Here is a 26,330-nt window from a genome sequence, read left to right as displayed (position 1 = left end):
TATTTTTCAAAAGCAGGGTGCTAAGTTTGGTTTGAGGACTATAGTTTGTAAAGCATAAGATTTTATATGTAATACACTGTTATAGAAATCTCTGTAGCTTTATCATATACCACTCCTACCATAGTGATAATATGGGCAATAAAAATATCATTCATATAGATACGATGTGGAAAAGTTTTATAATCACTGCCCTAGAGAAACTAACATATATATGCACAAAGAAACATGTACAAAGATAGTTGTTACATCACTATTTATAATGGGAAGAATATGATATAAATCCCCATCAATGAAGTAATATATAACAATGACAATGATATACAATAAAATACAATAGTTAAATGAATTAAATTTTCACTTATTAGCACATTCATAGTAAAAAGGAGTGCCTCTAAGATGATCATTCATGGCAGGACACAAAGTAATCTTTCCTCTGAAATAGGGATGTCACATCACTTTTAAAATGAAGATATCATATCTTTAATTCTAAGTGCTAGACATTTCCAAAAGATGCAAATGGATTACTTTGCAGAGAAATGGAGAACGATCCTCTTATGGGAGGGGGGAGAGTCAAAGCTGACTCTCATCAGGAGGATGAGTAAAGAAGATGGCCATCTTCATTTTGTCACTCTATTATATTCTTTTCATTTCTGAATGAGTTATAAAAATGTATCAATCAGTTCTGAATTTTATTAATGTTGCCTATTAATAGTTCTTTAAAAGAAAAGCCCTGCTAAAATCACATGATCCAATTATGCAATTATTGTAATTTTGCTTTGTTCCCTTAAACTAGTGATAATAACATATGAATGATTTGGAGTATATAAAGCAGTGTCAAAGATATTAGCATTTCAAATCCTGATTATAACCCTGCAACCCTGTAAGGTACACAGAACAGGAGAGTTAAGGACCACTACTCACAGTGACACAGCTACTAACTTCTGCCTCTAAATCACTGACATTGATATATGCTCTTGAAGATGATACCTTTTCTCATTCTGTAAAGGATGAGTCTGTCTAGTAAAGTCTCTAATTCCTTCAGTCAAAAACTTTCTCTATACAATGACCCAGAAGGCTTTATACCTCTTGTGACACTTAACATATCGTATCTTTTAAAAATATTTACAGATGTATAAGTCTTTTATTCAATGATAAGTTCCCGAAGGGCAGGGACTATTGTCTTGTTTATTGTTATATTCCCCCACTGCATGCAGAAACTCTCCACTTCTTACTGGATGACTAATTATTTATGGTAATGATTCACTTTTACAAAACTTTATAACTAAAAACCCCAGCTATAACTGTGCACATTATTTATTCTTACATTGTATTTCTGGCAGTTGTGCTTTTTAAAAAATAAAAATGTACATCATAATTTTGAATAAGAATTACAGTAATGTTAATTGTAATATTGTATCATTCAGAAAATCAATTTGTCTTACACTTATCTGCAATTTCTTTCATCTAAGGAATAAAAACTGCAGTAAGTTTGAAGGCTACTAATATTAGCAGATTAAACTTTAATTGAATCAAAAGGAATACCTCTTGAAGAAGAGGTGGAAGACTCAATTTTAATCCTTTTCAATATTCAATGTAGTTCCATTAGAATGTTTAAAGTGTAATAATTTAATTTATATCACATCTTTAAGGAACATACCTAAAAGGCATATCAGATTTTACAAAAAAACCTCTTTATTTCTGAGACAGTTATCAAGACTATGTGGCCCAGACGTCCCACAGGCAACAAGAGCAACGAGATTCTATCTCCAGCTTTAGCAACCTTGGAAATATTCTAAATAGATTTGAAGAGATTTTTCAAAAACTTTTCCAATAAAATTTTTTCTACTGCATAGTGACTTTGATCCTAATTATGTATTTCTTCTTCTTAAGCTACATCTCTTTTTATCTCTGAACTCAATCTGCTAGAACCTTTTCTAAAAGGGGCAGAATATATTGTTAAAAAGATTCATTCTTGGGCCGGGGATTTAGCTCAGTGGTTTCACCGCCTGCTACGCCAAGAGCGAGGACCCGAGTTCAATCCCAGGTACCAAAAAAAAAAAGATTCATTCTTCACAACAGATTTTTTAAGAAAACAAAATCTACAACTCAGTAAAACTGTTTCACACAACATGATGGGCAATGTTTTGAGATCTGAAAGGGAATTAAGAGAAGTAAGTTTTGTTTCTTTTACTGCACTTAATGTGCTCTGGAGTGTTGGCACTGTATAAATAACTTGGAAGACATAGGCCCTGCTACCTCATAGCCTCCTTCAAGATAAAATAAATAGCTAAAACAACTGTCTCTGTTACTTTTCTCGTTGCTGAGACAAAATACTCAATACCCAAAGTTAAGGACGAAAGGATTATTTTGGCTCACAGTTTGTAGATGTTTCAGTCCATAATTGGCTGGCTCCAAGGCAGGATGGCATGGAAGAGGGACATTACAAAAGAGAAAGAGTCCATGGCAGGCAGAAGGCAGCAAAGTAGCAAACAACAAGTGGTAACAGCAGCCCTCTTCCCTCTTTCTGTCCCTTATATTCTATCCATCTAAAGAAACTTTACAGAGGTTGAATCAAGTCCTTATGCACTTCTTATGTGGTATTGTCAACAATGATACCTGTTTATAGGTCTGTGATTCTCGAAGGAGTAGGTATAGGGCAAAGAAACCTCTTATAATTTTGCAGCAGGGATGGCTAGCTTTTCCATTGCAACATATGGTACCAACTCATTCTCCAAGTATCAACCCTGAACCACCACATCTTCTATAAAACAATGCCAGTTTTAAAATCACTAATTACAGTGAGCCCTTGTCACACTTACAAGTGTATTTTTTATCTCTGGTATATTGGGATAGAAAAAGTACCAAGGACCACTGCAAGCTTAAGTTAGCTTCAAAGAGATGATGACTGGTCCAGAATCTTATTATGATTCAATGGTGGGCTTATTAAGCACAGAGATATTTTAGTGTGTATAAGTTATTCTCTGCAGTTAGTTTTTCTTCTCTGGATGTTGTTCAATCCTTCCATTTAATTGTATAATTTTTAAAAGGAAAAAAATGTATGAAGCTCTTATAAAAGACTGATTTTTCACCTTGAAGTAAAAGGATACTTCTCCTGTTGCACATTAAATTCTAATGATATATTCTAGTATCATGTTTGTGTTTTAAAATTTGAGGACTCAATACATATAATGAAAATAGATTTTATCAGGAAATCATCTTAATATATTTTATGGCTCCTAATTATTGCCCCATAGGATTAAAGTCCTAAAAAGGTGGGCAAGGAGGTGGGCATTGAGTGTCTGAGTTTGTTTGTTTTTAAGGTCCAACTTGCGGTGTAGAAGCTAAGTTAATTGCTGAAGTTCAGAAAGCTAAAAACAGCATAACTGGAATCACATTCACACCATAGCATTCTTTCTTATTTCACACATCACTTAAACAGAGAAACAAGATTTCTTACAGAATAAGGGATTCAAAATAGTATATGCCTTTAAGTTTCTACTAATCTATTCATCTGAGACTGGAAATATTTCTGTAAAAAATAACACATAGAAGCATATTTATGACTTATACTAACCCGCATAATATGCCTACAGATTTTCAATCAGATCATTGCTTAATACTAGTCCAGCAAGAATCTACCTGACATAGGCTCCTATTAAGGATACAAGTTAGTTAGAACATTTAGATGATTTCCTCAGATGTATTAGTAGGGGGTTAAAAATATTAACTTCACAGAAATTATTTAAAGTATATTTTATTATGTGCTCTGCTTGCTGAAGATTTTCTTTCTGATCTAAGATATTTGCTTAGAGTTTAGTTGTTCTAAGATAACACCAAGAGGAAGCTAAAAACAATCTGACTCCCTATAACTCTGTCCACTCTGAACCAAAAATAAAAAGCTTTGATTTCTGAATTAAAATCTTAAGTTTCAGTGAGGAACAAAAATCATTCAACCATCCAAATGGAAACCCTGAAAGTGACATTTATTTTTGTGTTTTGTTTTGTTTTGTTTTTGGTACCAGGGATCGAACTCAGGACCTTGTGCTTGCGAGGCAGGCGCCGGAACCACTGAGCTAAATCCCCGGCCCTGTGACATTTATTTTTAAAACAAAACTTTAGGCTACATTCAAGATTTAAACCTTACAATGAACTGCTTCCAATTCTCTCAGTGACTGCCATGTTCTCTTGCATCTTTTCACATATTGTGCCCACTGATAGAAAATTCTTCCACTGTCTCTACGTAGACTGGCTGACTCCTATTCATATTTTAGGTCTCAGCTTAAAAATCACTTCTTCCAAAAGCTCCACATATGTACAAATAGTGTTTCAGAATACTTTTAGCCACATCATAATATTATCAAAATATACTTTATTCATTCAGTCACCTGCTTTTGTCTGTGGACAAGGGAAGCGCTATGATAAGGGAAGTACTATGTCTTCTCCATGTAGTCCAGCATGGGTACTTACTTACTTTGAGGCAGGGTCTCACTATGTTGCCCAAGCTGGTCTTGAACTTCTGGGCTCAAGTTATCTTCATGCCTCAGTCTCTCGAGTAGCTGGGACTACAGGTACATGCCACTGTGCCAGGCCTCAATTACTTTTAATTTAAGGCTTCCTCCACATAAACCTTAAGGATGTATGTTAAATAAATGTCTCTGACCAAAACCATTTTAGAATGAGGCATGGAGAGAAGGTAACCATCCAGTATTTTTTAGATAAATAAATATTGCAAATTGCTCTCTATCTTAACATGGACTTAAACCAGACACCTCTAGGGAAAACTATTTCTTACTAGTCATTATTTTCATTTACAAAAATGTTTTCCAATTAATCATATTAAGTAATTCACTTCAAATTGTTACATATTTATTAAAGCAATGGGAAGAAGATAACTTAAGCAAAGACAAAGCAGCCAAAGTAATTTAACTGTTAATCTGAATAATTTTTCAATATTTATAAAGGAAAAAACAGTAGAGAACTGAGTTTAAGTGGCTGGGTTCTCTATCATTAAATCATTTACTCAAGGGTATTTATACCAACTAAAAAAGCTCTTTGGAAGCTAACTGTCATACACAGCTTAACAAAGCAAATACACTTTAAAAATAAATCATTTTTAAGGATACTTTAAACCATTAAATACAGAGGCAAACAAGCTAGGAGTGGTGGCACATGCATGTAATCTCAGCAGTCCTAGCACTCAGGAAGCAAAGAGGAGATCACATGTGTTTGAGGACAGCCTAGGCTAGACAGCAAGTTCAAGCCAGCTCAGACTAATAACACGACCTTTACTCCAAAAGATCCCCATTCTGAATTAACACAAGAAATCTATGTGGGGGCTGGGGTTTTAGCTCAGTGGCACCGCCTCTGCCTTGCAAGAGCAAGGTCCTGAGTTTGATCCCCGGTACCGCAAAAAGAAAAGAAATCTTTGTGGAAGAATCAGGCAGTCTTCTACATGTAGTTAGTTCAGGTTTAGGAAATATTTTGTGGTATACAAAAATAAACTGATCATTTTATCAGCAAGCTCTGAACACAAAACTATTAGAGCATGACATGTATAGGTGATGGGAAAGAGTTTGATTATTTTTAACTGGAAGCATAATCTTGAATATTTTCCTTCATTTAACAAAATTACTTATTATATATGTTTTTACAACTAAAATAATGCAAGAGGAAAACAGAAGTCAAGCTGTACCAAGGTATGATGTAGTTACTGAAATGATAAAGTATACATAATTCCTATACTAGTGACACAGGGATCATGAAATTCTACCCACAGACCTATCTTGTCAAGTGTATATGAACAATAATAATTGCATGGAAGAGATGCCAAACAAAATATCTCAAGATTCTTTTTAAAATTTGTTTTTATTTTGAGACAGTATCTTGCTAAGTTGCCCAGGTGATTCTGTCTCACTTGAAATTATAGATGTGTCCTACCTCATCTGGTCCAAGATTCTTTGTACAAGTCAGAACAACAGATGTAACTGACATATAGCTACCTAAAGGATTAATGTCTAGGAGCTTATTCGAATTCACTTTGCTTCCTCTAATTCTTGGAAACCTGCTAATCAGTTTCTCCAAAAGATATATGGAACCATAAATGGATGGCAACTATACTTTTTATAAAAACAAAACTATTCCAAGTTCAAACATAAATATCTTCTGTTGGATATAAGATTATTATCTAAATTATCTTAGTTACAGTGAGTTCTGCAAGCATGTTAAAAATAATCACTAGATACCAAGTACGGTGGCACATGCCTCTAATCTCAGCACTTGGGAGGCTAAGGCAAGAGGATTCCTATGAGTTTGACGTCAGCCTGGTCTACATAGTAAGTTCAAGGCCATCCTGAACTATACAGTGAGACCCTGTATCAAAAAAACCAAAAAAACTAGCTTAATTAAAAGTATCTTTTAATTTGATTCAATTCAGTTCAATCCAATTCATTAGCATGAAGAAAAATATATTTTACATAATACCTATGGTAATAAAGAAAAGATCTATTAAATTAAAATTATAATTCTGTTGACCATGATAAAATGAATTCTTTGATCAGGAAGTGCAAATGACTGAGAAAATATAATTGATGACTCTTCAATACTGAAAATTGTATGGAAAGTTTGGAATAAGTTACAGCATATGGGAAAGAAGAGGGGCAGAAATATTAAAATTATTTTATTTAGTTTCTAGACATTCCAGGCAGTTTCTATGCCTCTAATCCTTGTTTAGGTAGGATAAGGTATTTGGCATGAGTTTACTGGGAAGGATCTAGACTAGAAATAGGTAGAAGTAAATGCATTCACTAAAGTTCTGTCATTTATACAAACTTTATGACCCTGAAAAAATTATTTAGCCTTAACTACATCTTGGATTCCCGATAAGCAAAGGATAAGTAAAAGATGATTCCTAGCTCCTATTTGTAACATTATGAAATTTTGAATGTTTGATTTCTCATTTTTTACGGCTGAGTAGTACTCCATTTTATAAAAAAATCACATTTTCTTTATCCAGTCTCCAGTTGATGGGCATTTGGGCTGTTTCCAAGTTTTAGCTATCACAAACTGTGCCGCTATGAACATGGGCGCACATATATCACTGTGGTATGATTCTTTTAATTCTTTGGGGAAGATCCCCAGCAGTGGAATAGCGGGGTCAAATGGGACTTCCAGTCCTAGTTCTTTGAGGTATCTCCACACTGATTTCCATAGTGGTTGTACCAGCCTACACTCCCACCAGCAGTGGAGCAGTGTTCCTCTTTCCCCACAGCCCCGCCAGCTAAGTGGATGCACATTGAGGCAATACTCTTAAGTGAAATAAATAGGACACACATGTATAAATACCGAATAGTTTCTCTGGTGTGAGAAACTGAAAGTATAAATAAGGACTAAAATGTATAATAGGTGATGTGAAATAGGAAGAAAAGGGGCAAAGGGGAAGGAAGTGGGAGGGCTAGGGGAAAGGATAGAAGGGAATGGGATTAATATGAGAAAATGGAAAAATAGGAACAAAATCTTTGTAAATAGGGAGGAAAGGAGAGGTTGAAGGGAGGGCTGGGCAAGGGTGAAAAATAAGAAACAAGAGAGACTATGTAAAGGTGCAAATTTCCAATGATGAATGTCATTATATTGTATACCTAAAATGTACCAATGATTAGAATGAATAATCGATAATGCAAAATAGGAAGAAAAGGTTCAAAGGGGTAGGGGTAGTGGGAGGGGCAGGGGAAAGGAAAGAAGGGAAAGGAAAAATGATGAGAAATGGAAAAATGGAAATAAAGTCTTTGTAAATAGGGAAGGGTGGAGGGGGTGAAGGGAGGGCTAGGGATGGGGAAGAAATAAGAACCAAGATGCATTATGTAAAGGTACAATTCCCAATGAGAAATGTAATTGTGTTGTATACCTAAAACGTACCAATAAAAGAATTTAACAACAACAAAAAAAGCCACAACAACAACAAAAAAAAAGAAAGAAAAAGAAATTTTGAATGTTTGAAATTAATTTTTAACTTCCACATCATGTGGTTGCTACTATGGACTATAAAATATATAAAGGATTAAACAATCAAATAAACCAAATCTTGTTGCATATAGGCAGAACCAAACTGTATACTAAAACTTATAAATCTAAGGAGGGTATCTTTTCACTTTTCTATTAATTGACTACTATTCAAAAAATTGGCTCTCACTTGGTGTGGTGGTACACATTTGCAATCCCAGCACTCTGGCAGCTGAGGCAGGAGGATGCCAAGTTTGAGTCCAGCATGGACACTTAGGGACTTAGTGAGATCCTGTCTCAAAATAAACAAAGGGCTAGGGATGTAACTCAGTGCAAGGGTCCTGGATTCAATCCCCAGTATTGGAGAGAAAAAGTTGCCTTTCTGTAGAATCAGGGAAATACAGGACTATGCCCTATTTTGGCTATAAATTTTCACAATCATGAAACTTAAAACTGAACTAGGTCCTTGAAATGAAAAACATTAGCTCACAGCAAGCATGGCAGAGTTTCTTTTTTTGGTTGATAAATTTAGTACAGTATCTTCTTAATTTTTATATCTTATCAGCCAGTACTATTGAAAAAATACAGACTAGGAAGATATAACCTTAAAACTAAAACTCAGTGAGGTTCTAGATTAAGCAGTTCATTTTAAAATATGAAGTGACTCATAAAAATATGTTGATATGTGGAATAAGGATAATACATCATCTTATAGATGACAAAATCATATTACAAGATAATACTTTTAATCCATATGGACTCTTTTATAGAGCAACTCAAAATATTTTTTAAAAAATTACCCAATTAATTTTCATGATACTTCTGTGAATAGTCGGGTACTACTTTTTTTTTGCTAAGGATGGAAAACAAAACAAAACTCCAAAAAACCCACATACATGTCAACCAGCTTTTTAAACATTTGACATCCCACAAGATGTAAATGCAGAAACAGTGCACTGTCCTGTTTAGCACTGATGCTAGCCACTTAGTTCAGTATCTGCCACACTGTAAGGACTCTTTATATATTTGCTCAATAAATAAAGGGTATTAATGTAGCTAACAATTACTAAAGCTCTTATATCGTGTGCTAAGTATATTCCATTTATTATTTAATGCTATGAATGGTTCAATGAAGTAAGTTATTATTCCTCATTTTACTGAGAAGAAAACTGAGGCCTGGATTAAGTAATTTCCCTAATATTACAAAAATGATAAAACAAAGATTTTAAAAAGAAGATAGCCCAACTTTATACCTTATTTAAAGAGCATGAATGTAGGGGGCTAAAAAAAAACGTAGATCAGTAGTAACACTAGTCTAGTACCTTCTTGGAGAGAAAGAATAATTTTTTTATCTTTTTAGAATGCCTATGATAGCATCTTAATTCATTTTATTCTTCATGATATGTTTCCTGAATAAAATTAAAATCACATAAAAGTGAGACAAGCTGAATATGATGGCACAGACTTGTAATCTTAGCATTCTGGGAGGCTGAGGGAGCAACGTGGCAAGTTACAGCCCAGACTAGGCAATACAGGGACTTAGCAAAATAATAAAATGGACTAGGGCTTAGCTCAGTACAGGAGGCTCAGCATTCAATCTCCAATTTGGGAAAACAAAACAAAACAAAACACCAAACAACCAACAAATTAGGCTTCACTGTATCCAACTACAAAGCGGAGATAAAGTTACTTGTATAGTCTACCTTAATGATTCTCAAAATGTGGTTCCAAAATCTGGAAATTTTGTCAGAAATGCAAATTCTTAGCTGTAGGGAACAGGGGAAGGGGATGTTACCAGAACCTCTGCAGTAAGTCCTAGTCTCCTGTGAGTCAAGGCAGCACACGGCGAATTACAGGAAAGGTAGACAAATGAGAAGAAGCTGAGCTTTGGGTCTGATCAGTGCTGCTCTGGGCAGCAAAGACAAAAAACCCCTAGCTTGCAGCACCTTTTATTCAGTACAGGGGGAAACAAATGTAACAAGTGAAATGCAGAATTCAGTACTTCACATTGGGATAAACAAGGTGTAACAAAAGGCTGGGGGGCAGTGGAAATCTAAGAACAATGAGGAACTATGCAGATGAAGATTTGGTTCCTCCCTGGCATCCCCCAGGTGCGGTCTTGTCCTGGAGATTACAGCATCTCGGGATCACTGAGGTCTCAGTTGTGACCGGAGGCCAAAATGCAATTATGTCTGGAATGTCATAGCTGGGCTGTAGGCTGGAGAACTAGGCCTACTCAAATGATTTTTCCCTAGAATTATGTAGCATTGCTCCCAACACTTAGCCCTACTCCAGACTTTCTGAATCAGAAAGTCTTCCAGGTATGCTAATATTTGAGACCCACAAGTCTACTTTATACAATGTGAAAATTTATAAGTAAATCATATGTTGCACAAAATAATATATACAATGTATAAAATTTTATACAATATATCAATTTATAGGGATCAAATGAATTCAATACTTGAAAGCACCCTAGAAAGTGAAAGCCGTATCACTTGTTAAAAGACTGTTATGCTCCTTGAAAAAGTTCAGTGATTTTGTAAAATCCAAATACAAATAAACATCAGAAATGAAACAGACCATAAAATATTTTTTAAAATACAATACTGTTTTTCTACATATTATTTGGATACCATATAGCATACCTGGATCCAAAAGAAAAGATGATTATGATCCATGAAACTGCTCCTAAAAATCTAATAACCTGTTCATGTCAGAGATCTGACAGGCGGCACAAGCTCCCTACCTGACCAGTGTCCACTGGAGACTCCAGATCTGTCTGTGCACGTCTCACTCACAGGTCTAAACACTGTCTCCCATCCACCAGTAGCATAGCGCCAGTTCTGAGATTCCAAGATGAGTGTTCGCTGGGTGCCATATGCAATCATGAAGCAATAGACCACATGATGGAGTTGACAGCCATAGCCACAGCCTTTGTTGATGTTACACACCAGCTTTTTGGCTTTGCTGCAGTCCTTGGGATTCTGTTAGAGAGAAAAAGAAACAAAGATGAAGGTAAGTTGTACAGAGATGTCAACTTCTCTTTATAAGAGACAAGTATCAAAAACATAGTAAGCCAGGACTGATGGAGTATATTTCTTTTTCTTTTCTGCTTTTTGAGGCAGGGTCTTACTAGGTAGTTTAGGCTGGTCTTCAACTCATTATATAGCCAAGGCTGGCCTCAAACTCACAGTGATCTTCCTGCCTCAGCCTCCCAAGTGCTGGTATTACAGGTGTGTGCCACCATGCCCAACTTGATGTTGGATCCAATAAAAAGACTGCAATTTTGTAAAACAGAACAATCACTTTGGAAATATCACTAAACAAATGTGAAATTAAGCAGTTTAAAAACAAAACAAAACAAAAAAACCTCGCTTCTCTATCATTCAGAACATCCAAGTGTGACCAACTCTGAAGTCAAGGATGCAAACACTGAAAACTTTCTGAAGTGAAATGGTTAATTTATTCTAGCAGCATTTCAGTATTCTGAGCTTACCTTCTATGATAATTTATCTTAAAGGGAAATCTGTAATTTTTCTATTAATTCAGTCTATCTCCACAGTTCTAGGTATTACAAATAATATCTATATTTTCATTATGAAGTAAAAAGCACTGAGTAAATCTGAATATGACAAAATATCAGTCAGACAACTTTTTCTAGATAGCTTTGATGACAGGTACTTGAAGTTCTCCCCACTGCACCCAGACTTGTCCTTTACTGGTTACCTTGAGGATGTGTTATGCCAGTTTTTAATGGGGAGCTCCATTTTCCTAATTCTGTATTTTTTCATAAAATGATTACCCAATATGTTTTGTTTGTTTTTTTTTTTTTTTTGGTACCGGGGATCGAACTCGGGTCCTTGCACTTGAGCAGCAGGCGGCGAAACTACTGAGCTAAATCCCTGGCCCACCCAATATGTTTTTTTAATTCTAAAGTTTAGATTCTTCTCTAATTTGTATGAGCGGTTACTAAACCTTAGTTCTTCATATAACAATTCATTTTGTCAAAGACTCTAATCTGAGACATTTCCCAAACTCATTTGTCTCCCAGAGATGAAAAGATGAGCTCCTCTAGGAACAGAATCTTTCCCCCACACAGCAAGTGGAAAGGTAATCAGGTCTCAGTTTACATGAGCTTGAATAAGCAGTCACCATACCTCTACTCTGAAATTATATTCCAGGGATAACATCTGTTCAGTCAAGTAGAGCCCTACTTAACAAAAGCTAAGATGGTGAGGGTATCTTTGAGTGTATACTTTTAAAATCATTCTGGAGAAAAAGAAGTGAAGGGCAAATGCAATACAGTCAGGTTCAGAAGCGGCACATATTCAAACGTGTCACAATAAACTGGTCTTTTTTATTTTAAAGCAGAACCCTTATCATCAAGAATCTCTTAAGAAAAGTTAAAGCCCTTACCAATCCAAGAGAGCCCTAGCGGAATTCAGCAAGATTTGGTTTCACATTCAAGCACCAAAGCTGCTGATTCTTCTCCTTTGAGAATATGAACTCATGGAAGACCCCTAAAGTAATAATCTCAGCCTTGTGCCGGGGATTTAGCTTAGTCGTGCCGTGTCGCCTGCCTTGAAAGCACAAGGTCCTGAATTCGATCCCCAGTACCAAAAAACAAATGAAAAACTCAGCCTTGTTGCTATAAGCACAAAAGATTTCAGAGGAACAAAAAAGTATGATGTCATATGGAAATGGTAAATTTTTATTATTTAATTTCTACAGGATTTTATCAAAGGATCTTGGGAATAAATGTTTAGGATAGTTTGGATCCTTGCTTTTACTAAAAATAGAAATTAAAATTAAAGGAGAAATTTACTGAAAAAGTTTTAATCCAGAAAGTTAAGAGGAAAGGTAAAAAAGGACTCCAGCTTAGGTAGCTGGAAGGGGCACACTCTTATACACGGATTCACACTTATCCACCCACAAAAGCAAGAGGCCAGCTTTTAATGATCAGCTGTTGAGGTGGGGGTTAGCTGATCATTATCTCAGTCCTGGTACCATAGTTCTAGAATCTTTATACCTGGGGATGTTTTATTCCCAGGTGACTTAAAGTTTAGGACAATGGCTAGAGACTTCGCAAGCACAGCTGGATGTCCTTGGAAATTGTTCATTCTGGTGTTGTCAATCTTGAAGGGGGTGAGATTAGGCAAACTCAGGGCTAATCACCATACATTATTGAGCAAGAAGAGAATAACTCTTAGGGCCAGGGATTTTAGCTCAGTGCTTTCACTGCCTGCTGCACAAGTGCAAGGACCCGAGTTCAATCCCCAGTACCCCACCCCCAAAAAGAGTATAATTCTTGCCAGTTGACTATTAGCAATAATTGACTATTAGCAATAAACAAAGCAGAAAGGCAAAAACAATTCAGTTGCTTTTTCAGCATATTAAGATTAACAATCATAACTGACTATAGTATACCAGGACAGTGGCATTTTAAAAAATAAGGTATATCACATATAATAGTAGTTCACATAACCAAAACTTTAAACAGACACATAGGTTAACTAGCTAAGACTTATTTTCCTAAATTTAAACCTAAGAAAAGATGATGTCTGTCTTAACTTTTCTCATTGCTGAGACAAAATACCCAACACCCAAAGTTAAACGAGGAAAGATTTATTTAGCTCACAGTTTGTAGAGGTTTCAATTGGCTGAAACTGAAGTTGACATAGTTGGCTAGCTCTGAGCCAGGTTGGCATGGGAGAGGGGCACCATAGAGGAGAAACAGTTCATGGTAGGCAGAAGGCAAAAAAAGCAGTGAGGTAGCAAAGCAGGAGCAGCAGCAAGTGACAGCAGCAGCCCTCTTTCTGTCCCTTATAGTCTATCCAAGCTACCTGCCTTAGGGCGGGTAGCACTCACACTCTGGGTGGGCCTTCCCCTTATCCACACCCAGAACTATGCCAAACCAATCAGTGGACTAATTTACTAATCACACACCCTTAATTAATGACAGCATCACATACTTAATTCCACCATCACACATTTAATCCCAGCATCACACACTCTAGATCCAGTCACCTATGAAAAGCCCCACCTATGAATGCATGAGGCTTTGAGGGGACATCTAGACACAAGCCATAACATTCTGCCCCCCGGCCCCCACAGACTCATGCATATCCCCTTATGCAAAAGGCACTCAGTCCATTTCCAAGAGTTGCCAAAATCCTAACAGTTTCAGCATTGCTGAAAAGTCCAAGTCTAAAGTCTCTTCTAAGATTTAAGGTAAACTCTTAGCTTCAAACCCCTGTACAAATGAAAAGAAAGTTAAACACTTCCAACATACAATGGCACAAGATAAACATTTCCATTCCAATTAGGGGGATAAAGGGAATGGGACCAAAGCAAATCCAAATCCAGCAGGGCAAACATTAAATCCTATAGTTCCATGTCTAGCATTTGAGGCAATCTGTAGCAAAATGTGAACACCAAAGGGTTTGGGTGGCTTCACCTATACAACACTGCATGTGGTTGCAGCTCTCATGGTTTCTCTCTTGGGCCAGCATTGCTCATGCCTTGCAGCTGTCCTCAGATGATCCACATTCATGGCTTCTCCAAACTTCTGGGGTCTCCACTGCACCTTTGGCTTCACACTCACAGCTTCCTTCACACACTGTCCTCTCGGCACATTGCCTGGCCTCCCAGGTCTTCTGAAATCTGTGTGGAAGCCTTCCTGACCTTACAACTCCTGCATTCTACATGCACCTAAAATCAGCACCATTTGGATGATGCCAAGGTCTGCTGACAGATGGAACAGTAGCCAGGCTTCCTTTTCTCTTGGCTATAGGGGTCAAGTGCCTGGAATGCTGAGCACTCTGCACTCAATCCCCAGGAACAAATTCTTTAGGTTGCTGCCATTCTGGAACACGGTGCTCTGCTGCTCGCTTCTCAAAGTAAAGTATTTCACCTTTGCAATTTTGAGACTCCAAGGGCTGGAGTCCTGCTGCGTCTTGTGATGTCCTCAGGCTATCTTTTCTATGGTCCTCTTCCTTCTCAACAACCAAATTCACCTCTACTTTATCTTTGCATTCCATAGCTTTAGTGGAGCTTCCTTACTGGCCAAACTCACAGCGTTTTAAATCATTCTGCTGGACTCTTTGGTCTGACTTCTCAAGACAGGTCTGGCTAAAAGCACCCAACAGTAGCCATTCCACTGCCTCCACATTAGACTGTCTTGAAATTTCTTCTGCAAGATTAATTAGCCACCACCCTTAATCTCAGTCTCAGACAGTCTTTGAACATGAGCAAAATGTAGACAAACTTTCTCCCAATGCATAACATACATTGTCTGGAATCCAACAGCCAATGCAGTCTTTCTTCCTCCAGCAGAAACCTCCTGAGCCTGGTCTTTACTACAGGTAAGTATTTCTATCAGCATTCTAGTCTTCTGAGCTCTGACTAGAATCTCCCATCAAGTACAGTTTAAGGCTTCTCCAAACCTTTCCAAACTCTTCCCACAAGACAGTTTCACAGTCTCCTGAACTACATGGCCAGGTAATGTCACAGCAACGACCCCACTCCCAGTACCAAATTCTGTCTTAATTACTTTTCTCTCATTGCTGAGACAAAACACCCTACACCCAAAGTTAAAGGAGGAAAGATTTATTTAGTTCACAGTTTGTAGAGGTTTTAATTCATAGTTGGCTGGTTCCAAGGCAGGGTGGCATGGCAGAGGGGCATCACAGAGAAAAAAGGGCTCATGGCAGGCAGAAGGTAGCAAAGTAAAGAAGTTGGGAAGCAGCAGCAGCAAGAGACAGAAGCAGCCTTCTTTCAATCACTTATATTCCATCCAGGCTACACACCCTTAGGGCAGGAAGCACTCACCTCCAAGGTGGGGCTTTCCCATTTTCTACACTCAGAACTATGCCAAACCAATCAGTGGTCTAATTTAGTAATCATGCTCCCTTAATGACAGCATCACACACTTAATCCCAGCATCGCATCACATACTCTAGAACTACCACCTCTGAAAAACCCCAACCTACAAATGCATGAGGCTTTGGGGGAGATATCCAAACACAAGCCCAAACAGATGGTAAATATAAGAAATTATTTTGACAAATGTAAAACCTTTATAGTTCAGTTGTAAATTTTACTAAGAATGGATTGATATCTTAAATCTTGTTGTTTTAAACATAAAGATTTGTTTTGGTTTGGTTGAGACAGGGGCTCACTATGCAGCTGAGGCTGTCCTTGAACTCACTATGTAGTCCAGGCCAGCCTCTGGGTGACTCTCCTGCCTCCATTTCCTGGGTTCTGGTATTACAGGTGTGTGTCACCATACCCGGCTTAAATATAAAGATTCTGACATCGGGCCCGGGATTTAGCTCAGTGGTTCCACCACCTGCCTCCCAAGCGGAGGGTCCCGAGTTTGATCCCAGGTACCAAAAAAAAAGATTCTGTTATTATCCCTATAGGTTACAGTTTGAATTCTTTTAAAAAAAATTTTTCTTAGAACAGACTATCTCATTAGTAATATTTTATGTCAAAGACACATTTATGTTTCTCACACCAGAAAAACAATGGGGTACTTAAACATGTGTGTACAATTTATTTCACTTCAGAGTATGGTCTTGAGGTACAACCATTTAGTTATAAATGCCTGAAGCTCAACCTTCTTCATGGCAGAGCAGTACCATTGAATAAAAAAAACACATCTTTTCTCTGGTGTGAGAAACTGAAAGTGGAAATAAGGACTAAAATGTATAATTGACATCGGGAAATGGGAATAAAGTGTTCAAATGGGAGGGGGGAACAAGGGAGGAGGGAGGGAGAAAGAAAGGAAGGGACCAAAAAAGTAAAAACAGAAGGAAAAAATGGAAACAAAGCTTTGCATATAGGGAGGGGAGGGAGTTGAGGGGAAGTGAGGAATGGGAAAAAAGGCAGGCTGTACCATGGACAGGTTCAAATTCCCTATGATGAGTGTTATCATTATGTGTGCCTAAAATGTACCAATAAATGTTTTACTATTAAAAAGACACATTTATGATATTATGATCAGTTTATAACAAAAATATAACTTTTAGATCATTAAAAAATTATGCTGCCCCACTTATAGGTTACCAGTAGTTTTTCAAAATCATGTTACTATTCATATTAGTGTCCCAAACTGTTAGGTCACTTGTAGATGTATGCACTGTACATCTAGAAAAGAATACATAACATACTTGAGGAGGGAAAAACCTGAAATCTTTGTTTTTGAACCTTGCCAGGCTTTTCTATAAAAACAAAGTGATTGGGGGATAGGGGATTGAGACAGAGTTTTGCCATGTAGTCCAGGCTGATCTTGAACTCACTATGTAGCCCAGGCTGGCCTCAAACTTATGGCACTCTTCCTGCCTTAGCCTCCTGAGTGCTGAGATTACAGGTGTGCGCCACCATGCTCTGCTAAAGTGATTAAAAGCCACATTTAATTTAAGCAAAGACTAGACAGTAAAAAAAAAGCCTTTTTCAGTATCTCTATTTTTTTTTTTTTTTGAGAGTTTCACTACATAGCTCAGGCTGCTCTTGAACTAACAATGTAGCTCAAATCAACCTCGAATTCTTGGTGATCCTACTGTCTTAGCCTCCCTAGTGTTATGGGTCATAGGAGTGTCCCATATCTCTCCACCATAGCATCTCTTGAAGATGTTAGCTTTTAGGTCATATAAACAAATCCATTAATAGACCAGGTCAATCAACTCTTATGGTCAACCTTTAAATCAAAAAGATTTTTTTAGGCCAAGGACGTAGCTTAGTGGCGCCATGTCTGCCTGGCAAGCGCAAGGTCCTGGGTTCAATCCCTGGTACCAAAAAAAAATAAAATAAAAAATAAAAAAGATTTTTAAAAAACCAATTGTAAAATGAATTGTGCTTATACAACTTATTAACTTTAGGTATCTTAAAATGATGAACAAATACTATCCTCAGTCACTTTGAGACTTACAGTTTAAAGCTCATTTTTAACTTGTTGACGTTTAATTTGACAAAAGTTTCTATTTTCAGTTATTATTATCCCTCTAGAATAGTTACATGAAACTTATTTGAGGGTCAGATATCCTTTGATCTTATCACAGTATTATATATAAACAATGTGTAAAACAGATTTAGTAGACCCAAATATACTCAAATGTTCTATTATAAACATTTATCCTATTTATATTTAATTTACCTATAAAAAACAAGATATTGGCCCAATATAATCAAGTTATTTCTTTGCCAAAGGAAACCCTAAAGGTTGGACAATGCTCTTGAACTATAGAAAGCAATGGACATGTACCTTCAGTTTTAACACAGATAAGTATTACCCTAACTGGCAGAAGGTTGAGTGACTCACTGGAGTTGTATGAGCCTTTTAGAGGGATCTCCTAATGTCCTGGGTTCTGGCTGACTTTGGAGGGCAGGGGCCAACGTAATGGCTATTCTCTTAGCCCATTATCTTCCTTAGCTTTGATCTCCAAGCCTCAGTTATTGAACCCCAAAATGGTCAGTTGTACCATTCTTGAAGTGGGAACAGTAGGCTTTAACTGTTGTAATCCTTTGGGATACTGGGCACTTCAAAATATAACATAAGAGAACAGGTACCTCTTCTACGAATCATGGTTACATTAGTACTAGTAGTATTAGACTCCAGCTGTTTTGAAGGTGCTGTACTATCTTAACACACTGTGTAGGTTGTCTTTTAGAAGTCATATTTCTGTAGACACATGACAATTATAAATATTTATGAGGAAAATTTAGAATTAAGAGCAAATGTACCACTGTAGCATAAAAATTATGATATTATTATACTAGAGCCATAAAGTTCTCGTTATTATCACTAACAATACATTTAAATTCCCATTTTAGTATAAAATAACATAACTGGTTATCCTTATCCAATTAGAAAATATTAAATGATATAAATAAGTTTTAATCAAGTAGAATGTACTTATCTACAGAGGCACTCCACAGGTGACTAAAGTCTAATCGCCAGTCTCATGGTGACACTGCCTGGCTACACAGTGTTTAGGCACATCTATCATAATATAATTATATAATCACCACATAAATATAAGCCTGTAAAAGTCTATCATTATAGATAATTTTGAGGACTACTGTATGGTAAAGTCTTCCTCTTAAGTTTTGTATTTTAGAGGGTCTGTACATCCTTTGAGGAACATAAGTGTACTTAATATACTGAGAGATCACCAATAATTAGCATAACAGCTATACAGAAATCTTTTATACATATTAATTTCGTTTTACCTCTTAAGGTAAAATTTAGATCTTTGAATAGGTTTATAAGTGTTACAGCACTGACAAGATGTCAAATGATACCTCTAGATCTCCCAGAATCTAGGAAACAGTGTTAATGACCATAAATAGATTTATTTCTCAATGTAAAAGTGCATCTCTTCTATACATTAAAAGATTAGTCAAAGCCAGTAGATATTGTAAGTTTTTTGTTTTTTGGTACTGGGGACTGAACTCGGGTCCTTGTGCCTGCACAGCAGGCAGCAAAACCACTGAGCTAAATCCCCGCCCATAAGTAAGTTTTTAAGACCAAATTTAAAGAGATGTCAAAAATCTTGAACATTTTATGTCTAAGGTCTAGATGAAATGTAGTGTATAAAAGAAAGCACTTATTAGTTACTTTGTATGCATTAAACTTATGTAATCCTAACTCTATAAACTTAACATTAATTTACTTACAGATATTTTGTCATATATATTTTCCCATATATACATATATATTTATATATAAAACTTAGGATATAATGTAGATTAACCACTGTTCATTTAACCAACTATAAAGTGATTATTGAAAACATTTTTTAACAAGCCAACATTTAAATAATTTTTAACTCTTAAAATGCAGTTTCTTATGTAACCAAAAGCCTAACATCAGAAAGCAGAAGAATTATCTTGATAAAACACAAACCTTTGTTTCTAAGGACAGTTTCAGAAAATTTTTACTAAAAGTGGATCAACATTTTTAGAAAACATAGTTTGGTTTCAGATAATATTATAAACTTTGATTTTAAATAACTTTGTAAATATTGTGGCTTTGACCCTTTCTTACCAAAAATATTTTCTTATACATAACTTTCTTTATACCTCTCCTTTCTATTTACTGGTTTCTTCCTGTCTTTACTCATTTTTTTTTTAGATTTACAGAGCAAAGAAAAACTAGTCTGTACAGTATATTTGAACTATGAATTGGAGTGGCTAAGTTAAAGAAAGCTAATATTGAGAGAAGCTGAGCCAGACCCAGCACCCAGAAGGAAGCTCCCCTGCTGCCATCTCAAGCTCCTAGGGCAGAGAAGCTGAGCCGGTCCCAGCACCTGGAAGAAAGCTCCCCACCTCCATCCCAGGCTTCTAGGGCAGAGAAGGTGAGCCGGTCCCAGCACCCAGAAGGAAGCTCCCCACCTCCATCCCAGGCTCCTAGGGCAGAGAAGCTGAGCCACATGGGCACCAGAAGCACCACCCAGCCCACCCCCCTGGAAATGAGAAGACACGTAAACAAGCCTCAAAAACAGACTTCTGGAACACCTAAAGCAGCCCCAAAGGGAAACAAGATGGAACAATCTGATACTCAACCACCTGGACTCTCTGAACTAGCAACAAAAGAAGATCTGGGAAAAATGAAATCAGAAATAATTACTCAGATAACAGCAAAGATTTTGCTCATGGTGCAAGACATGATTAATAAATCTAGAGAGGACACAGAAAAAAAAATAGAGGATCTGAGGAACATGATGGAATCCCAACATAGGAAACAAATGGAATCCATAAAACAGATGCAAACAGATTTCCAGGACATTAAAAACTCCATCGAAAGTCTGCGCAGCAGAATGAACCAATGTGAGGATAGAATTTCAGATACAGAAGAAAAGATTGCAATTAGTGACCAGGAAAAGAAACATTGCTTTAAAATTGTAAAGGAACACAAGAAATCAATCCAGCAGCTGCTAGACAATGTGAGGAAGAATAACATAAGGCTGACTGGAGTCAATGAAGAAGGAGGAGACAGTGCAGATGACATAAAAAAACTGTTCACAGAAGTGATGGCAGAAAACTTCCCAAGCAGGGGAAAAGAACTTGACATACAGATAAGTGAGGCATATAGGACTCCAGGTAGCCTTGATCACAAAAAGTCTACACATAGGCATATAAAAGTTAGAATTCCAGAAATCCAACAGAAGAACAAAATTCTACAAGCAGTGAGAGAAAAGAAACAAATCACATACAAAGGAAAGCCCATCAGAATCACAGCAGACTTCTCAATGCAAATCCTCAAGGCAAGAAGAGCTTGGAGTGATGTATTTCAAGCCCTGAAGGAAAACAGCCTCCAACCCAGATTGATGTACCCTGCAAAACTATCTTTCAAAATTGATGGAGAAATAAGATACTTTCATGATAAAGAGCACCTCAGGAACTTCATGAATACCAAACCAGCACTCCAAAAAATTTTAGACAATACCCTAGGAAAAGACAATGAGGATCACAACCCCAGGAAGCTCAGCAGAATGAATGCATTGGGCGTGACAAATTAAACACAAAGGGGGAGAATCCAACAAAAAGAGAAAGTCATGACAAGGCTTTTAAAACTTTTAACTTCATCTCCCTAATGAGTGTATAATTCAATCTTGTTATTGTACTGATTAGTGTTTTTCTGATTCTAGAGTTGCACACCTTTCCTTGTGCTGTACTGGCTATTTATCATCTTCTTATGTCTACTTTTTAATTGGGTTGTCTAATAATGAGCTCTAAGAATTCTTTATATATTCTGGTCATAGGTTATATGCATTGTAAATATGGTCTGTTTAAGGACTACTTTTCATTTTAATGATGTCATTTAAAGTTCTAAATTTTGATGGAATCTCATTTATCAATTTTTTTTTTATACATCATGTCTTTTGTATCCTAGGAAGTTCTTGCCTAACCTGAATTCATAAATATTTTCCCTTATAATTTCTTCTTAAAGTTTTATACCTTAAGGCTTTCATATTTAGGTTCATAGATCCCTTCAAGTTATTTTCATGTATGGAAATAAAGAGTTGAGGTTAATTTTTTATATATGGATACCAGGTGTTCTAGTGCCTTGCTGAAAACACTATCTCTTCCTCGGCTCTTGAATTGAGTTTATATTCTATAAAATGCTAATGTTAAATAATCTTTCAAATCTCAGTGGACCATATATGTGTGGTTCTATTTCTAGATTCTGTTTTATTCCAATGAGCTATATGTCTTTCCTTACACCACCACTGCCTTGATTACTGTACCTTTAGAGGAAGTCTTAAAATTAGGTACTAAATGTCTTCCAACACTGTTTTTGCTTTTTTGTTTTTTTGTTTTTAACTTGTCTAGGTCCTTTGTACTCCTACATAACTTTTAAATTTCAATATCCAGTTCTTCATTTATAGCAAGTATACACAGACCTGAATTTTTATATATACCTTGTGTTTTCTAATTCTGCTAAATTCAAATACAAGTTCTAGGGGCTCCTACAGATTTCTTAGTATTTTCTCTGTAGATGATCATTTCATCTACATATAAAGATTTTGCTTCTACATTGCCAATCCTATCCTAATTGTGTCATTTTATTGCCAGACTATTTTGGTGGGACCTAGGTTTCAAAGTTTAATGGACAGATAAAGAGTAAGCATATCTGCCCTTATTCCCCACCTTAGAGAGAAAGCATTGTATCTTCTCCATTCATATGAGGCTTTCTCCCTGGAAGTATGCAGTACATGTCTTTAATATGTTGAGAAGGTTCTGTTCTACTTCTAGTCTCCTGATAGCTTTGACCATGAACAGCTATAGAATTTAGTCCAATACTTTTTCTCCAACTAGTGACAGGATCATATGGCTTTTTCCTTTCCTCTGTTAAAATGACGACTTTTGAGGGTGGATCTTCCAATGCTGAACACTGCCATCCCTATAACAAAACCACTTTCTACATCGTGCCAGATCTGACTTCCAATAGTTTATTTTGTTAAACAAATTTCTATCTATGCTCATACTTTTTTCTTCTGTTATCTTTATCCAGTTTTAGGATTAGCACCATGTTGAGTTCCTAAAATGAGGGGAGAAGTGTTCCTTCTTTTTTCTGCTTTAATTGTTTGATATAATTTATCAGTTAAAATGTATATGAGCCTGCTGTTGTCATATAGGTAGGTTTTCAAGCTAGGAATATACTTTCTTTAATAGGTGCTATTCAAATTTTTTATTTCCTCCAGAGTCAGTTTCATTAATTTGTCTTCCAAGGTACTTCTTAGAAGTTGTCAAATTTATTCCAAAACAGATTTCTGAAATATGCTTTCTATATCCTTTTAAATTCTGTAAAATCTGTGGTAATGTCTCCTAGATCTTGATACTGTAATTTTAAAAATGTATAATTGATATTGTGTAACAGGAAGAAAAGGTCAAAGGAGCAGGGGAAGTGGGAGGGGTAGGGGAAAGGAAAAAAGGGAAAAGAAAAAATGTGAGAAAAGGAAAAAAATGGAAACAAAGTCTGCAAATAGGGAAGGGTAGAGGGGGTGAAGGGAGGGGAAGGGAAGGGGAAAAAAATAAGAACCAAGATACATCATGCAATGGTACATGATCCCAATGATGAATATAACTTTACTTTATACCTAAAATGTACCAATAAACTTAATGGGAAAAAAAAAAGAAAGCTAATATTTCTGTGAAACAAAGTTCTGCCATAAAAGTACATTATGCCTATATTTAGAGTACCCTTTTCTTGTGAATTACAATTTAGGGCAAAGTACTGTACATCATTTACCAATACCAAGACTAAGAATTACTAACATCTTCAGAATTTCTTAGATAAATACAACAGAGCTACAGAGATTGTGAATACAGTGTATAAGAATTAATGTCAGGCCGGGTATTTAGCTCAGTGGTTCCGCCATCTGCCCTGCAAGCACAAGGACCCAAGTTCTATCTCTGGTACAAAAAAAAAAACAACAGAATTAATGTCTATTTTACTAAGAGCATACATTTTTGAGCAGGACACAAACGTTACTGAATCCTAGTTAAAAGATTTTTTTCCTCTTCTCCCAAGACAAAATAAATCTGAGCAATTCTCTTTTACCTATGAATTGGTCCTTTTACCTGTGAATAGACCACCACTTTTTAACCTGTAAATTGTGCTTCCTCCCACAGACCTCCACCCTCAAAGGAAGTAAAAATATTAGTGGGGAGCATCTCTCATCATCAAACACAGGTAAATGGTTTACATTCTGACATAGCCTGCCAGATGGGTGACCAGATAGACAGCAGGAATATACACACTAGATCACCCATCTTGAGGATACCCTCAAGACTCCTTAAATATATCCAGCTCCAGATCATAAGGTGCCTCTCTCTCAAGGGTCTGTACTCTATTTCTTTCAGTGTGTATCTTCAAATTTAAATTTCTGCCCATTAAACTCTTTTATGTCTCTTACTGACGCATCCTGAAAAAAATTTTTTTCTAGGACATAAGTCAGCATCTTTCTTCATTTTGGCTGAACTGGTTTATTCTGAACTGGTTTATTCTGAACTGGTTATATTGGGTATGCTCTCATTGTTTCAAAATATTTTCCAGAACTTTCATTTGGTAGCAATTGACCTGTTTTTCCTCCTGCCATTTCTCCATTATCTGACTTTGCCTCAGTTAGGGAACACTTGAGAAAAATAGGAAATTTAATCAAGGATGGTGAGGCTTTGAGTTTTCTTCCAGGGGGAAGATTTGACATTCCTAAATTCATTTTTTGTATGAAATTGGGCAATAGAACAAAGAATAAAATGTGTAAACTTCTGACTTGCTGTGTCTAAATTTTAATACAATGGGAAATGTTTTAAAACTCAGCAAGATCTTTTTACAAAATGACTAAAACTTTTAATAAATTAAGGAAAGAAGGAAAAACTTCAGGAAGCTCAGACTGAGACCAAAAGGCACAGGAAGTGTTCCATGCCTTTGAGATATAAATGTCTCACCTTGCTTCAGCTAAGAATTACACCTTTATAAAAGCAAGTTAGGATTCAAAATTTCTTATGGCTATGAAAAAAACATCAGGTCATTAGTGTAACTTTTTAAAAGCTGGTAAATGCCAGGTGTGGTGGCACATGCCTGTTAATCCCAGGACTTGGGAGGCTGAGGTAGGAGGACTGCTGTGAGTTCAAGGCCAGCCTGAATTACTGGGTTGAGACACTGTCTCAAGAAAACAAAACAAAAGCTAGTAAATGATAAACCTAAAAAAAAAGCTGTAGTCTTTGTTTTGATGTGTTTGTGTGCATTTGGGTATTGTATGTTGTATCTGTGTGTATACTTAAATCTGTTAACTGTTTACATGGAACTAAATTAATAAAAAAGTGCTAACTAATTTAGAAAACATACTCAAATGTCTTTTACTACATACGAATTAAGAAAATTTTTGAAAGAAAAGTTATCTTTAGAACTGTTAATATACCTTTGCTTGTACTGTTAATGAAACAGAATTACATTTTAAATGTTTGAGATGTAACATCTATTATTTTCTATGTTTTAAGTACAGCAATTTTGGGAGCCCACCCACCCCGAAATGGCTTGAGACCGCTGATTTTTTTTTTTTTTTGGTACCGGGGATCGAACTCGGGTCCTTGCGCTTGGCAAGGCAGGTGGCGGAACCACTAAGCTAAATCTCCGGCCCACTGAGACCTCTGATTTTGCTCACCTGGTGTCTCAAGTTTTGTGGATATGTTAGAGGTAACTGTTAAACTGTGTGGATTTGAATGAGATTGACAATTATAAATATAAGTGATGTAAATAAAACATCTGAATTATTTATAGTGAAGCTAATGTACATTTGCTAAATATTTTAGTACTCGGCTTCTTAAATATAAGAGATAATGCATTTGAGTCTATTAAATGTAATCTATCTATCTATGTATCTGAACCAACACTGGTGTACTATGAAGAGATATCTGATACTTTAACAAGTTTGAGTGTATTCTGGAGGGACAATAAGTATATAGACCTAAAGACTTTCATTAAAGTACAATTTCATCTAATATAAGTAAGATAATTCAGTAAGTTAGAGAGAATAAGCTTTTAGATAATGTAAAATAGGAAGAAAAGGACCAATGGAAAAGGGGAACTAGAGGGGGGTGGGGGAAAGGAAAGAAGGAAAAGAAAAAAATATGAGAAAAGAAGGGAAAAATGGAAACAAAACTTTTGTAAATAGGGAGGGGTGAAGGAGTGGAAGGGGAGGGGAAGGGGAATGGGGAAAAATCAAGAACCAAGATATATCATGTACAGGTACAAATTCCCAATGGAATGTGGTCATAATGTATACCTATAATGTACCAATAAACGTAATGAAAAAAAAAGTATT

General features: G+C 36.3%; 1 protein-coding gene across 10 annotated transcripts in view; it reads right to left on the bottom strand.

Annotated features, from left to right (window-relative positions):
- Fut8 (fucosyltransferase 8) overlaps positions 1 to 26,330 on the bottom strand; it is a 368,007-nt gene that overhangs the window by 63,816 nt on the left and 277,861 nt on the right. For all 10 annotated transcript variants that reach the window (XM_087195286.1, XM_087195288.1, XM_004837380.4 and 7 more), the window contains one exon: positions 10,745 to 10,982. In XM_087195286.1, the coding sequence (XP_087051412.1) occupies positions 10,745 to 10,982 (238 nt within the window). The remainder of the gene's footprint in view (positions 1 to 10,744; positions 10,983 to 26,330) is intronic.

This window comes from Heterocephalus glaber, unplaced genomic scaffold, assembly GCF_053883595.1.
Source record: "Heterocephalus glaber isolate CG9 unplaced genomic scaffold, H.glaber_assembly_v1.0 deba00001608, whole genome shotgun sequence".
Classification (NCBI taxonomy): Eukaryota; Metazoa; Chordata; class Mammalia; order Rodentia; family Bathyergidae; genus Heterocephalus; species Heterocephalus glaber.
Note: the sequence above shows the minus strand (reverse complement) of the source record. Positions and strands in the feature narration are given on the sequence as shown.